Source organism: Chrysemys picta, chromosome 7 (assembly GCF_011386835.1).
Source record: "Chrysemys picta bellii isolate R12L10 chromosome 7, ASM1138683v2, whole genome shotgun sequence".
NCBI classification, from domain to species: domain Eukaryota; kingdom Metazoa; phylum Chordata; order Testudines; family Emydidae; genus Chrysemys; species Chrysemys picta.
In genome coordinates this window covers 109,555,143-109,569,086 of record NC_088797.1, presented here as the reverse complement: position 1 = coordinate 109,569,086, position 13,944 = coordinate 109,555,143, and the positions used below count along the sequence as shown (strand labels likewise).

Below are 13,944 nucleotides of genomic sequence, written 5' to 3'. Positions count from 1 at the left end.
GGGCTTACTTAAGGCAGGTTGCTTGTCTATCCTAGCAGGGCTTTGGAGCTGTGCTCCTGCTCAGCTCCAGCTCCAGGCAAAAACCTGCTGCTCCAGGGCTGCTCCGCGCTTCAGCTCCGGGCTCTGCTCCAAAGCCCTGTATAATCCTGGGGCACTGTGCTGTGCCCTGGAAACTGCCAGCAGGTCCGGCTCCTAGGTGGGGGCAGCAGGCTCTGTGATGTGTGCTGCTCTCGCTGGCAGGCACCGCCCCCTTCCGCTCCCGTTTGCTGGGAACCGGTTAATGGGAATGCAGAGTTGGTGCTTGGGGTGGGGGCAGTGCGCAGAGCCCTGTGACCCCCTCGTCTAAGAGCCGGACCTGCTGGCCACTTCCGGGGCGCAGCGCGGTGCCCTAGGACTAGCCTGCCTAGGCTCCGTAGCACTGCCGACTGGACTTTTAATGGCCCGGTTGACGGTGCTGACCGGAGCCTCCAGGGTACCTTTTCAACTGGGTGTTCCGGTCGAAAACTGGACACCTGGTCACCCTAGCTTCATTAATGGTTAAAGAGTTTAACTTTCAATCCTGCTAATAAAGCGAGCCTGGAACACACATAGCATGCTATCATTAATCTAGTGTTCCATAGGAACGTTAATAAGTAAAGAAATATTTATATGTTATGGGCGTTCTCGAACATTCTTCAGATTTTAATAATCTCATCAACATTTGAAACTAAAATCTGTTATTTTCCAAAAGATCACCACTGCCCCCTACTGATACTCACAGCTTCTTATCAACTGTTTGAAATGGGCCACCCTGATTACATTGGCCTCATTACCATTACAAAAGTGATTTTTCCTCCCTTGGTATTCTACTGTTGAGAATAGCCCACTTCCACCTTAATTGAATTGGCTCGTTAGCACTGACCCCCCACTTGGTAAGGCAACTCCCATCTTTTCATGTACTGTGTATTTATACCTGCCTACTGTATTTTCCACTCCATACATCTGATGAAGTGTGTTTTATAAGCTTTTGTGGGCTGCCCAAATACATTTATTAGTCTCTAAGGTGCCACAAGTACTCCTTGTTGTTTTTGCTGATACAGACTAACATGGCTATCAGTCTGAAAGATAAGAATGTTTGCAGAACCTTTACGGTGAATTTCCTGATTTCAGCTCTTGGTGCTGTATCGCTTTTTGACATTTAAAAATAATCAGTCAGTTAAGGCTTATTGCCAGTTGGCAGTCTGCTGCTTATCGTCATTTTCATTACACCAACTCTGGATTTAAAATCATTAAATAGAAACATGTTTTTATATCATTGCATCTTCTCTGAAATGCGTACTCACTCTTAAAGTTATAAAATGTTAGATTACAGTTTATTTTGACAAGTTCCTGTATGATATCACAGTTGTGCCATAAGTTCTAAAATTATTTTAGTCACATGTTTAAATTATTTTAGTCACATTGTAGCTGAATGATTTGGATGCTGGGGCTGCAGAACACTTAGGAACAAGAAAAAAAAATAAAAATAGAGTATTAATACAACAGTCCATGTAGTTGCTAGCATTACTAGTTGATTGGTCTCAAGGCGAAGACACACTGAAAATAGTGAATAGAACTATTAATGTAAAGAAACTTATTAGAATTTAATACAATGATGTTTTGAATGGAGATAAAATCTATTAAAATGTACAGCTATTAATGTGAACATTCCAGCAAGCTTCTAATATTTGCAGTACTGAAAACAGATTCTAGCTGGTAGCTGCAATTCTCAAAACTATTCTCATTTTAAAAACATTAATATTTTTGAATCGTTGTCAAAATAACAATATATTTACCAAGATATAGAAAACTGACAGGAGAAGAAAGTATTTTGTAGGATTGATAGACACAGGTTGAAAGGAAATCAAATTGGTCGAGCCTCTTTGCTCCAAGTGCTCAAAACTTTAAATTAGTAGCACTGAAAATAATGAATTATATGTAATTGTATTTCCTTTTCAGTTACTGAATAGAGAATAAAAACAGTGGGTGAAAATGTATTTTCCTGTTTATAAATACTTGAACAATGTTTTCTGTGCCTCAAAATTAGTTTTTATAACTTTCTTTATTATTATTTGTCAACAGCTAAGAAGAAACATGCCAATCTACTTGGCTTCTTGGAAGGCTCCTCCTAGTGTCTTTAAATCATCCAAATCAGAAGCTATGGTAAACCCAACCAATGAGGGGGTAGTGTGTGCTCCCCTTGACACACTTACAGAAGAAGAAATAATGATGAAAGAAATGGGTAATTTGCTGTTCAGACTCTTAAAATGGAGCCATTTATGACTAGATGTCATGAAAAATTCAGTGTTAAATATTTGTAAAATATTTCTTTTTATTCCTTATTTATAGCTAAATTTTGAGACCAGTGTGTTGATCCAAGTTTATGTGAAAACTTGATTTCAAATTCTGTTTAGGTCATAAGTGACTAGCCTTTGCCACAATTTCTGCTCTGCTATTTTTAGCATGCTAGTTCAAGCCAAGCTAATGTGAGTCTATCTATCCATGTTGGAAATCACACTTCCCAGTTGTAGTGTAGATATCTGTAAGGGTAGAGTACTAGTATGTATACAGGGCACACTGCAGGAATAAAAATCAATAGAGATGAGACCAAGGTACGACTCTGGAAGTTATGTGGGGTTCAGGCTTTAACACCTGACCATGCTTTTGAATGTGATATTGTAAGGAAAGTGATGCTTTTCAGATTTGACAACTTGCATCAAGCCCTTACAAAGGATCCTGTAAGAGCAGAGGTGGGCAAACTACGGCTCGCGGGACCCTCCTGCCCATCCCCTCCCCTGCCGTTCCCCCTCCCCCGCAGCCTCAGCTCACTCCGCTGCCGGTGCAATGCTCTGTGCTGCGCGGTGGCGACAGCGTTGCTGGCTCCAGCCGGGCGGTGCGGCTGTAGTGCCGCCAGCCACCAGTGCTCCAGGCAGCGCGCTAAGTGGGGCAGGGAGCGGGCGGGAGGGGGAAAGGGGATTGGATAGAGGGCAGGGGAGTTCGGGGGGGTGGTCAGCAGGTGGGGCGGTCAGAGGGTGGGGAATGGGGGGTTGAATGGGGGCAGGGATCCCAGGGGGGCAGTCAGAAAGGAGTGGGGGTTGGATGGGGTGGTTGGGGGCAGGGGTTCCTGGGGTAGTCAGGGGACAGGGAGAAGGGATGGTTGGATGGGGCAGAGGTCCCGGGGGGGCAGTCAGGAATGAGAGCGGGGGTTGGATGGGGGTGGCAGGGGGCAGTCAGGGGTAGGGGTTCCGGGGGCTGTCAGGGAACAGGGGTTGTTGGATGAGGCAGGAGTCTTAGGGGGGTGGGCCATGACCCTTCCCCTAACCGGCCCTCCCTACAATTTCCGAAACCCGATGCGGCCCTCAGGCCAAAAAGTTTGCCCACCCCATGTAAGAGTCTGCGTCGCCAAATTCATTCTCAAACTTCATGGCTTGTTATGATTATCAAGGAACAAGATAACAACTGTTATGTGTGGTGTTAGTGTGTTGGGGCATCACACAGAGGGCGATGTTAAAAATTGCACTGCAGAGGTTATTTGTACCTTGACTCTATATTTCATCATTTTCGGAGGATTGAGCATAGTGAACTCAACATCCTGGAAGGTCACGAGACACCACTGAGCAATCTGAACTTTACGTTAAGTTTTTGAGCAGTGGGGTTTGAGATTTGTTTGTTTTTTGGGGCGGTTCTAAAATGATTTCTCATTACCCTCTTGTCCAAAGCCCAGTTTTCCCTCTTCACTGCCACTGGCTCCTTGGAAATGGTTTCCTTGGCTGCAGAGGGCACTGGATGCATGTTAGTCCCTTAACTGTCCATGATCATCTCATCCCCCATCTCTCTGTCCAGAACAACCTGATTCTCCCTTGTCAGCCCTCCGTCCTATGGAATGGCAGGGCTAAGCAGTGGCCCCACAGATTGAGGACTAGGCAGAGCGTACAGGAGCAGTGCAGGGATCACTGTGGAGTCATTGGAGCTTGTTTTCAAAGGGGGACAGAAATTGGGGCAATGGTTGGTGGAGGCTTGAGGGCAGAGCGAAAGTTGCCCCCAAGCTGTGATATGGATAACTATCCACTAGGAATTGGATCAAAGTAGTTGTAATTGGGCCACGGCCTGATCAGCTTGAGAGAGTAAATAGAAGAACTAGATTAAACAAAAAAACTTTTTCCAGTTTATCATTTACAGGGTTCTTGTTCAACCAAAATAATACACACCAGCAAGGTATCTGGCCACATTCACTGAAAGCATTTTTAAGTCTGTAAACTCTTTTTAAAAACAAACAAACAAACACCCTAATATGAATACCAGACAAACTAAACAGGAGAGCTCTTATGTCTCCAGGGGTTTCTGACCTGACTTCTGGTCAGCAAAGTGCTCTTGCATGAAACTCTCAGAAATTTAAAAAGGGTCTAAGCTGTAAATAGGCAATGCCCACTTACATCAGCACAGGGACTTGCATCTAGCTAAAACTATTAAACCTCTTGCCGGGAATTAACCCAAAACACCCATATTGCTCTCTGGAACACTTGATCTTCCTTCGTGGGAAACCACTGGGTTAGGGTGTTGCATATCTGTGAGATCTCCCTGCATTGGGATACGTATACCTTGATACAAATACTAAATCGCTGACTCTGATATTATGTAAAGAATTGGCTAGAATACTTATGTCCTTTCTTTTTCTTCATTATAGTGAAAAAATTTGCTCAAGACCGAATTGCACCTTTGGTAAAAACAATGGATGCAAATGCAGAAATGGATGAATCTGTACTGCAAGGACTATTTGAACAAGGGGTCTGCATATTTTATTATTTTAATTCAAGGGTTACATTATTATTAAATGTTACTGCCGGTTGTGCAACTTTTTTTTCTTTTAGATTAAGTAGTTTGAATGGATGTTAGTCTTTTCTGTTTTCAACCCTAAATTGATGTTTAGTGAGAAATTACAGTTAGAAAAGTTTAAATGTGTTTCATTCTGACATTTAAATTCTAACAAAACAAGATCAGAGTGGTCATGGTGATGAATCGCATATGTGTTGATAGCTCTGTATTCTGTTTTTCGTATGAGTAAATAACCCTATCTTGACCCCTATGCAGTGATTATCAGCTTGTTAATTTATTGTAGGCATTGCAGAGGGATCTGAAGAGATGTTACATTCTCTGACTTGCACACAAGTATTTTAATTGCTTATTACCTGTAAGTAATTTTTTTTCCAGTAGTGAAAATATTTTAAAATCTTGTCAGCCTAAATTACTGTCTGTGATAATCTCCCTACAACAGTTGTATTTACATTCTTTCTTTTTTAGCTAATGAGTATTGAGCTTGGACCAGAGTATGGAGGAACTGGATCTTCATTTTTTTCTACCATACTGGTGGTAGAGGAATTAGCCAAGGTTGACCCAGCTGTAGCTCTTCTGTGTGAACTCCAGAACACAATTACTAATAAATTGTTTATTACATATGGAACAGAAGAACAAAAGAGAACTTATTTGCCCAGACTGGCTAAAGATTTGGTGAGTTAAGTATGTCCTTTACTAAATTACATAAAATTTTATATGATTTCATAATGTTAGTGTCCATTTAGGGAATTAAATTATGCATTGCATTCTAAGGCAATATCTTCATATGCATACATTGGAATGCTATTTGAGAACTGAAATCTGTCATTCCAAAAATAGCCTGGCACTTTTGTAGCCGGTGTTGCAAGGTATTTACGTGCCAGATATGCTAAACGTTCATATGCCCCTTCATGCTTCGGCCACCATTCCAGAGGACATGCTTTTTTATCCAAGGATCACTACTATACCAATATTAATCCTCACAAAACCTTATGAGGTAGGAAGGAAGTATATGAAGTATTAGACCCAGACTACTGGTTGGCTAACTGAGGCACAGAGGGTTACACCATGAATAAGTTTGGAGAGCAGGGAAAATGTTGAAGAAGTCATGACTTCGTTCTCCCTAGCTCTAACCTCTAGACAATCCTCTCTTCACACTTATAAACCTAACTGATACTACCCATAATATATAGGTTAAGAATGGTTGAGCTATTTAACAACTTTATACTTACTTTCCTTTCAAGTCTTATATTAATGTTGCATGCAGTGCATATATTTTAAATAAAACCTTTCATGTAGTTTTCCCTTCAATTGATAGACAGGCAGTTTCTGCCTTTCAGAGGTTGGATCTGGCAGTGATGCATTTTCTTTGAAGACTCGTGCTGATAAGAAGGGAGACTACTATGTTATCAATGGCTCAAAGATGTGGATAAGCTTTGCAGAACAGGCAGGAGTGTTTTTCGTGATGGCAAATGCAAATCCTCCTTTGGTAAGTTGCTAAGGAACAATTGTGGCTATTTCCTGTGGCTGTTGATAATATGGTACTGATGTAATGTGGTGTAAATTCTTTGCATCTTGCTCCCACTAAAAATTGATTTTTAAAAATTAGTCAAATATTTTCCCAGAATCATCTATATGACAAAAATGGAGAACCTGGTAAGTATTTTAACAAATTTCTTCACACACCTGGGAAAATAAAAATGTCAAAATAGTAACTGCCCAAATGAGGGACCCAGCAAATATTGACACATCCTGTCTCATCAAAGAATAGACATTCTGAATCTTATTGGCACATCTGTTGTATCTTTTAATGTTTTTGTATTGGCAGGATTCTGTGATTAAAAGTGCAATAGAACTAGGCCTATATGCAATGGAAAGGAAAAGTTAGTACAATATTAAAATATGCCCATGTGACAAAGCACATATGAAAAGAGACATGCCATGTTTTTTCATTTATCAGTTTAGGTATAAGTAAGGTAAAGACAAAAAAAATCCTAAACTACATAGTTTAAAATGTAAAAATATTTCCACCAGTTAGCTAAAAGAGATGGTGCAATTGAAAGGTGAAAATTGAGCAGCTGCAAAACTTAATTATTAGCAAAGGTGTTATGTTTATTTATTAGAATTGTTTTGCAGTGTCCCATTCAAAAAAAAGCCTAACTTGAAAATATTTATAAAACGTTATTATTTAAGTTTAAGTTTCAACTGATCAAAAGGGTTTTTAAGTTCCATCAGTGAAGAACTGACTTTTTAGTTGAAAATCATGTAATTTCCAGTCCAGTCCAGTCCAGGTCGGTCTTTCTTTCTTTCTTTCTGTAATTTCTTCATTCATAAATAGGTAGACAAATTAAGAAAAAGTTCCATATTCTGTTTTTAATCTCCTTCATGAACACTGAAATTTTGAGGGAAATTATTAATTCAGGGAAACAATGTATTTCTGTGTCAACAAACAGACAATTTCAAACTATAAAGTGAAGTGCAATAGTTAATGAATGGGATAAGTCTCACACAAACACTAATTTCAGCTAAATGTGGAATCTGTTCATCCTCTTGCCATTTGTGTGCAACTGCTATTACTGTAAATGGGAATTACATATGTGCTATGTGAGACTAGACCGATAAAGAATTATACACTGAAATATCATGTAGCCTGTATTTTACACAAAGCTTATAAATATTGCAGCCAGATATTATGCTAAGAGAATATTAAGGTTGCAAAGTGAAGTAGCCAAAATTTAGCATATGCCAGGATTAAGGTTGCTCATGTATATTGCCACATGCCTTATTTACTGCATACTATTAAAACTCTGATCTGAATACAAAATTAATTTCCTCTTGGACTTTTCTGTGATACTGTAGCAACTGAGTGCTTCACTAATGTTAACTAATTTATTTTCACAATTCCACTGTGCTGTGAGGTAGTAGTATTACCCCCATTTTATAGATGGGGGAACTGAAGCACAGAGTGATTAAAGTCAAAAGTGTCTACTAATTTTGGGTGCCCCAATTTGAATCATGTAGGACCTGATTTTTTCAGAATACTTGGTATTTTATATAGCCCTTTAAATGTTCAAAACACAGTTTCTACTAACTTCAGTAGCAGCTGTGAGTGCTCAGCTCCAGGGGTCTTATTTTGACATTCATAAAATGAGGAACACACAATTTAGTGGACATTTGCAAAAAGTTTAGGTTGTGATTTACCTTGCATCACATAGAAACTCTGTGATAGAGGCCGGGTTAGAAACCAATTCTCCAGGATAGTGGTCAACTGCCTTAACTGTGAGACCACACTTTCTCTTCTTGCAACCCCTTGCATTCACTGCACACCTTCCAGCTTCTGCAACAAATGAAGCAGGTATCCTACAGATCACTCTCTTTCACTGCACAGTCCTGATTTATCCCATGCCAAGTCCATTCTGCATATTGAAAAAGTTAGGTGTGTGCTGTAGAAAAAATAGTATTAACGGGCAATCTTAATTTGGGCTTATCCTAACTTTTGATTGCTTTTAAAAAAAACTAGGAAATTATACACAAAAAATACGTCAAGGTTGCAAACTGAAAAACAGAAATTCCCTCATGTGGAATTATACTGACCTCTGTGTGCGTCATCCACAGGGTTGGAACCTTTAGAGCCTCTGCATAGACCTGCTTGAGCTAACTTGGTAACTGATAGCAGTCATAGCTTGTCCTCCTTTATGGGGACTAGCCATTAGAGGTGGACGAGAGAAACACTTTGCCATTGGGTTTCACAAATAGTCGCTGACAGCAGAGGAATTTTAAGTTCATTTCTAGATTCTTTTGGGTGTATGCTCTAAGTGATCAAACTCTTCTGTCCCTCTTTCTGTGTCCACAAGACCTGACTCATTCTGCCTTTGTCTCCTCCAGACAGACTGTCTTCTGATAGTCCTGTCTCTCCCCACTTCTAACTCCATATACCAGTCTCTGCCTTTCCCCAGGCTCCTTGTCCCAGTCTGTTTCCTTGCCTAAGGAAGGAATCTCAGGCTCCATGCCCCTCCCCAGGCTCCTAATCCAATTCCAGTCTTTTTGCCTAGCCAGTCAAGTGGATAAAGCACAGTTGGGTGACCTTGTTTTTGCTGATGGCACTGTCCTGCTTAGTTTGACACCTCATTTAATAGAAAAAAAAATCCAGCTTTTGGCAGACACAGCAAATGTGTTGGTTTGTTGATAAACAAGGGGAGGACAATATACATGACTATTGTTGATGCAAAAGCAACCGTTAGAGTAGACTTAGAAACACTAGGAAGAAGTAATTTTATCTGTTTAGGGAGTCAGATGTGCAGTGATAGTGACACCATGCTACATGTCAAGCAACAAATATCAAAAACAGCTGTCACAAACTTGAAAAGATTTGAAAAAGTAGTATGATTGGCACTCATACAAAAATACAAATTTGTAATACTGGCATCTTGTCTGTCCTCCTTTATGGAGCAGAGTCATGGAAATCTATAACAGAAATTGTAAGCTCAACTCATTCCAAAGTAAATGCCTGTGGAAGATCTTCAAAGTCCATTGGAAAAAGTTTCTTGCAACATCAGAAATTCTGATATTAGAGCAAATAGAGCAAACCAACCTAAAGCATAAACATGGTAAGAAGAGAGTGATGGACATATTTAGGACACGCTATTAATGATACCACCAACATGACTTCCATGTCAAGCAATAACATGGACACCACCTGGGAAGAGGGGAAAAAAGAGTCACCTAGAGAAACATGATGCAGAGCAATAGAGAAAGAAGCTAAATCCATCAACATGACTCAGAAGCCTGAACAGAGCAGCACAAGACCTAAATAAATGGTGGAAACTAGGTGGATGCTCTATGCACCTGAGGATGTATGGGGGATAAAGAAAAAAATGAAATCTAAATCTTTCCCTCTGGTCTCCTTGTCTAAGTCCGAGTCTTCCCTCCACCTTCCAGTCTCTCCAGTCACTCTCTCCCAGGCTCCTTACTGTTTCAGTCCCCACATGCCTCTCTGCTCCAGTCTCCCCAGGCTCTTAGTGCAATCTCAGTCTGTTTCCCATCGATCTCAGTCTCTTTGCTAAACCGTCCCATTATTTTTCACGCCCAGTCTTCCCCTTCCCCCCTACTTCGGGCCTGATTCCTCATTCTGCATTCCAGCCGGGCTGATTCCTCCATCTCCACACTGCCTGGGCCGCACAGGACAAGCACTGAGAGCACAAAAGAGATGTTTTTCCTGCTCTCCTTCTCTGTGTCCACTGTCACAGCAGCACCTGGCAGATGGGAGGAGCAAATACAATCTGGTAATGAAGCATCCTCAGTGGGGGTGGAATCTCTAGAGAATTTAGGTGCCAAACTAACACATCTGTACTGATCATGTGTGAACTGAGATCTTTCAGAAACTTATAATTTGGGCAGATTTTCATGGGGACAAGAAAAGCTACTGCCATGCTAAATTTGAAATCCCTGCACCACAGCCTGGATGCTTTAGGGATTCTCAATGAAGTGGTGCTAAGAAGTATTTTACCAGGGGGAAAATGTATTTTTCCTAATCTTGAAAATGGCTGAAACATGTTTGCTGAAATTCCGCTGCTCCCTCCTCCCCCCATGAGCCTAACAGCCAGCATGGAAAATTTTAGCCTGAACAGTTAAAGTTTGGCAAAGCTGTTATAAGCAATTGAAAAGAGGGTCTTCTAATGGGATGTGTCCGAAAACCTTAATTATTGGCACTACTACCATGTCCACATATAATAAGTCTTGTGACTCACCTCGATGCTTTAGGTGTAATACTAAAAAAGGCATATTAACTTTTTTTGTTTTCTCGGTAACTCTGATTATGTTGGGTTCAAGTATTTAAGGTAACTTCTGTTAGGAAATACACGTTTAACCAGATTTAGAAATGGCATAAAATACCAGACGTACTAGTAAGAGCTATCAATAATAATAAATTGATAAATTATCAAATTCAATACTTCAGACTTTTTATAGTGGATTTTATCAGTATGAAAAATGTGTAAACGAATCCTGGGGATTGGAGAATGACACAAATGAAACAGTGTTACATAATATGAAATAGAAAATAACATTACAGAAACTGGGAAACATCTTTCAATGATGTTGCAGGAACGCTATTTACAAATGAACACTGAAAAGACTCAAGAACCTTGTTACATTTTTTTTTCTCTTTTACAGTCTTGATGAATATTAATTTTTGATCATTGTGATTAATATTAAATAAGCATTATGTGATAATAGACAACAGCTATGTTTTTTAATCATGTTTCTGTGAAAGAAACCTTTAAATTATTTACATTTTTAAATTAACATACACAAGTAAAAATTAAACCATTATGGAAGAATATAGTTATTTATTAACTTAGACTTCAAGTTAATATTCGACTAGATGTTCCCCACTATTTAGTCTTAGGGGAATTCTGCACCAAAAAATTAAAAATTCTGTGTGTGATATTTTAAAATTCTGCAGATTTTATATGTCAAAATAACACAATATAATCACACCAATTTCAATTATTTTGGTAATTTATTTCAAAATAACTGTCAGCAAGTATGTCTCTAATAATATAGACAACAAAAAATTCAGAATATTTTTTTTGACAAATAGATTCCTTACTAGGCAAATTAATACAGAACTTTGAGTAATTCATTTAAACTATAATACAGAAACGTATTTCCCGCATCCCTCAGAAGTAGTAGAAAGACTTGCGTGAGTTAGGGCTAACAGAGGAACTGAGGGAGAGGGACGGAGCCTGGGAGTGAACCTGGAGGATTGTTGGGTGTGCGTGGCAGAAGTATGGAACAGATTTTCGGGGGAGGGATAGGGAATTGGGGAGTCTCCACCATGCAGGCCCTGACTGGCCCCTAGCCTCTCCCATTCAGTCAGGCACTTTACCCCCATGCCCTTGTGGCCCTGCACCTCTTCCCATTCAGCCCCGGCTCAATGCTGTCACCCCACTAGCTCCTGAGCCCCCGCCCTAGTCTGTCCCCCCAGTAGCCCTTCTGAACCCCAGTCCATAACCCCACAGCAGGCTCCCTGTGTGCCCCCTCTGTCTATCCTCTGCCCATGCCGCCGAACCTGGCTCCACAGGCAGGGTCCTGTGATGAATGCAGCAGGCTGCAGAGTGTTACTACCAGTAAGCTGCTGCTGTATGTTCTGGCATCACAGTGGCCTCTGGTGGGCAAAAGGTGGAACTGCAGCATTTCTTGGACAGAATGTATTTTCGTCACAGAGAAAAAAAAATTCTGCGCTGGATATGAATTCTGCATGTACGCAGTGGCACAGAATTTCCCCAGGAGTAAGACTCTATTTTACAGCATTGCAGGAGAAAATTGTACGTGGAAATAGGCAAGAGAATGGTGCCTAACGCCATGTACGTCCCCATCTGTCATATATATAATAGCTGTCTGCAGCCTCACCACATGAATGCCATACTGTTAAGGCTTGTGAAGGTGCTAAACTCCCCTGGTCCCTCTGATATCAATGGAAATTGATGGTACTTCAAAGGATCAAGCCTTTGGGGCTCTGCTGAAATTGGGTTCTGGTTGCTGGAAATGGGGTGAAGCACGGGAAACAGCCACTCTGAACAGCATGATTTCATGGGAAAGGCCACAGATTTACATAATAAGATGGTGTGATGTTTCAGAGAGCAATGCTAATTTTTCCACTTCACAGAGTAGAAGTTAGCGGCTTTAGTAGGAGAGCCAATGGGAGCAGAGCGCAAAAACGGGATTTGCTGTCGGGTAAAGTGATCTCAAAGGAGCACAGAGGAGGAACTTCAGTTGCATGAGGCCTGCAGGATTGGGCCAGAATTTCCAACTGCTTTGCATTCTATATAGGTATTACAGACCCTATCCTTCCCCCTTTATTTGAAGCTCTCCTCCTCACCATATGGTTGATATGACTAAGAGAGCCACTCAGACTGTTCTAAATGTGCTTTTTTCTCTGTTATTTTTTCTACAGAAAGGGATGACTTGGCCTTTGTTAAATTATTGCAATTGCAAAAGATCTAGCTGGGGGAAATAAAATAGATGATGGTTCCACATTTTGTATATTAATATAGTATTTAACAGGTTTATATTGCGATATAGAAATCAAATATTCAAAGCCCATTTGGTTTTATCTTAAAAGTCAGTTCTTTGTTTTTTATCCATTGCTTAGGGATACAAGGGAATAACATGCTTCATAGTAGATCGTGGCACAGAGGGCCTACATGTAGGGAAAAAGGAAGATAAACTGGGAATCAGAGCAACTTCTACGTGCCCAGTAACATTCGAAAATGTTAAGGTACAGTAAGTGTTCTAGAGGTTTCGGCAGAAATTTAGTAACCTTGTTAAGTGTAACTTGCATACATCTTGAGTATGATACAGGATTAGGAAAGAAGACTTGGTACGGACTTGATTTTCACAGATACTGAATTTTTGGGGGTAGCTGTGGCTACCCAGCATACCTGAAAATCAGGATTTAAGGGACTTGGATTACTCACTTGGCATCTCAGTGATACAAGTTTTCATTAGTGGTCCAATTCTGAATAATTTTGTCTGTTGTCGTTCTTGTAGTCCTGTGTGTGTTGGGGAGGTTTCTACCAAAGTATTATGGGAATCAGGTGCCCATTTTATATTGCTGCCTTCAGTTATGAGACATGTTAAATAAAGCATGTACAGCTGTGAGCGGTACTAGCAATTACAGAACAGAAAAGAAGGAATAATTGAGTGGTTTTATTCTTTAGGTTCCTAAGACCAATATCCTGGGACAGCTTGGAGAAGGCTATAAGTATGCAATTGGAACGCTAAATGTGGGCAGAATAGGAATTGCTGCACAGGTGAGTAACATTGTTTAATGTGATAATTCTGTAGTTTGAATTTGGATTGAAACCTTTAAGATATTATAAGAAAGAGGTTGGTAACGGAAAATTAAGGAAATACCTTATGAAAAGAATCTGTGTTGCCACTAGATGTCACTCTTCTTTTATGTAAGATGAAATAATGTTTGGTATAGGACTATACATAATACTGATTATTGTACATAGAATTTTGCATTATTAAAAGCAATACTGTTTTCATTGTAATAATCTATTTTGAGAACCTCAAACAAAATTAATC

At 40.2% G+C, this 13,944-nt stretch overlaps 1 protein-coding gene across 2 annotated transcripts in view; it reads left to right on the top strand.

The window, feature by feature from the left end:
* ACADSB (acyl-CoA dehydrogenase short/branched chain) overlaps positions 1-13,944 on the top strand; it is a 28,649-nt gene that overhangs the window by 828 nt on the left and 13,877 nt on the right. The window contains exons 2-8 of one of the 2 annotated variants that reach the window (XM_065552268.1): positions 2,101-2,260; positions 4,703-4,803; positions 5,135-5,206; positions 5,317-5,523; positions 6,167-6,337; positions 13,004-13,129; positions 13,572-13,664. In XM_065552268.1, the coding sequence (XP_065408340.1) occupies positions 5,320-5,523; positions 6,167-6,337; positions 13,004-13,129; positions 13,572-13,664 (594 nt within the window). In that variant the 5' untranslated portion in view covers positions 2,101-2,260; positions 4,703-4,803; positions 5,135-5,206; positions 5,317-5,319. The remainder of the gene's footprint in view (positions 1-2,100; positions 2,261-4,702; positions 4,804-5,134; positions 5,207-5,316; positions 5,524-6,166; positions 6,338-13,003; positions 13,130-13,571; positions 13,665-13,944) is intronic. The other variant, XM_005305885.5, reaches the window with a different exon arrangement.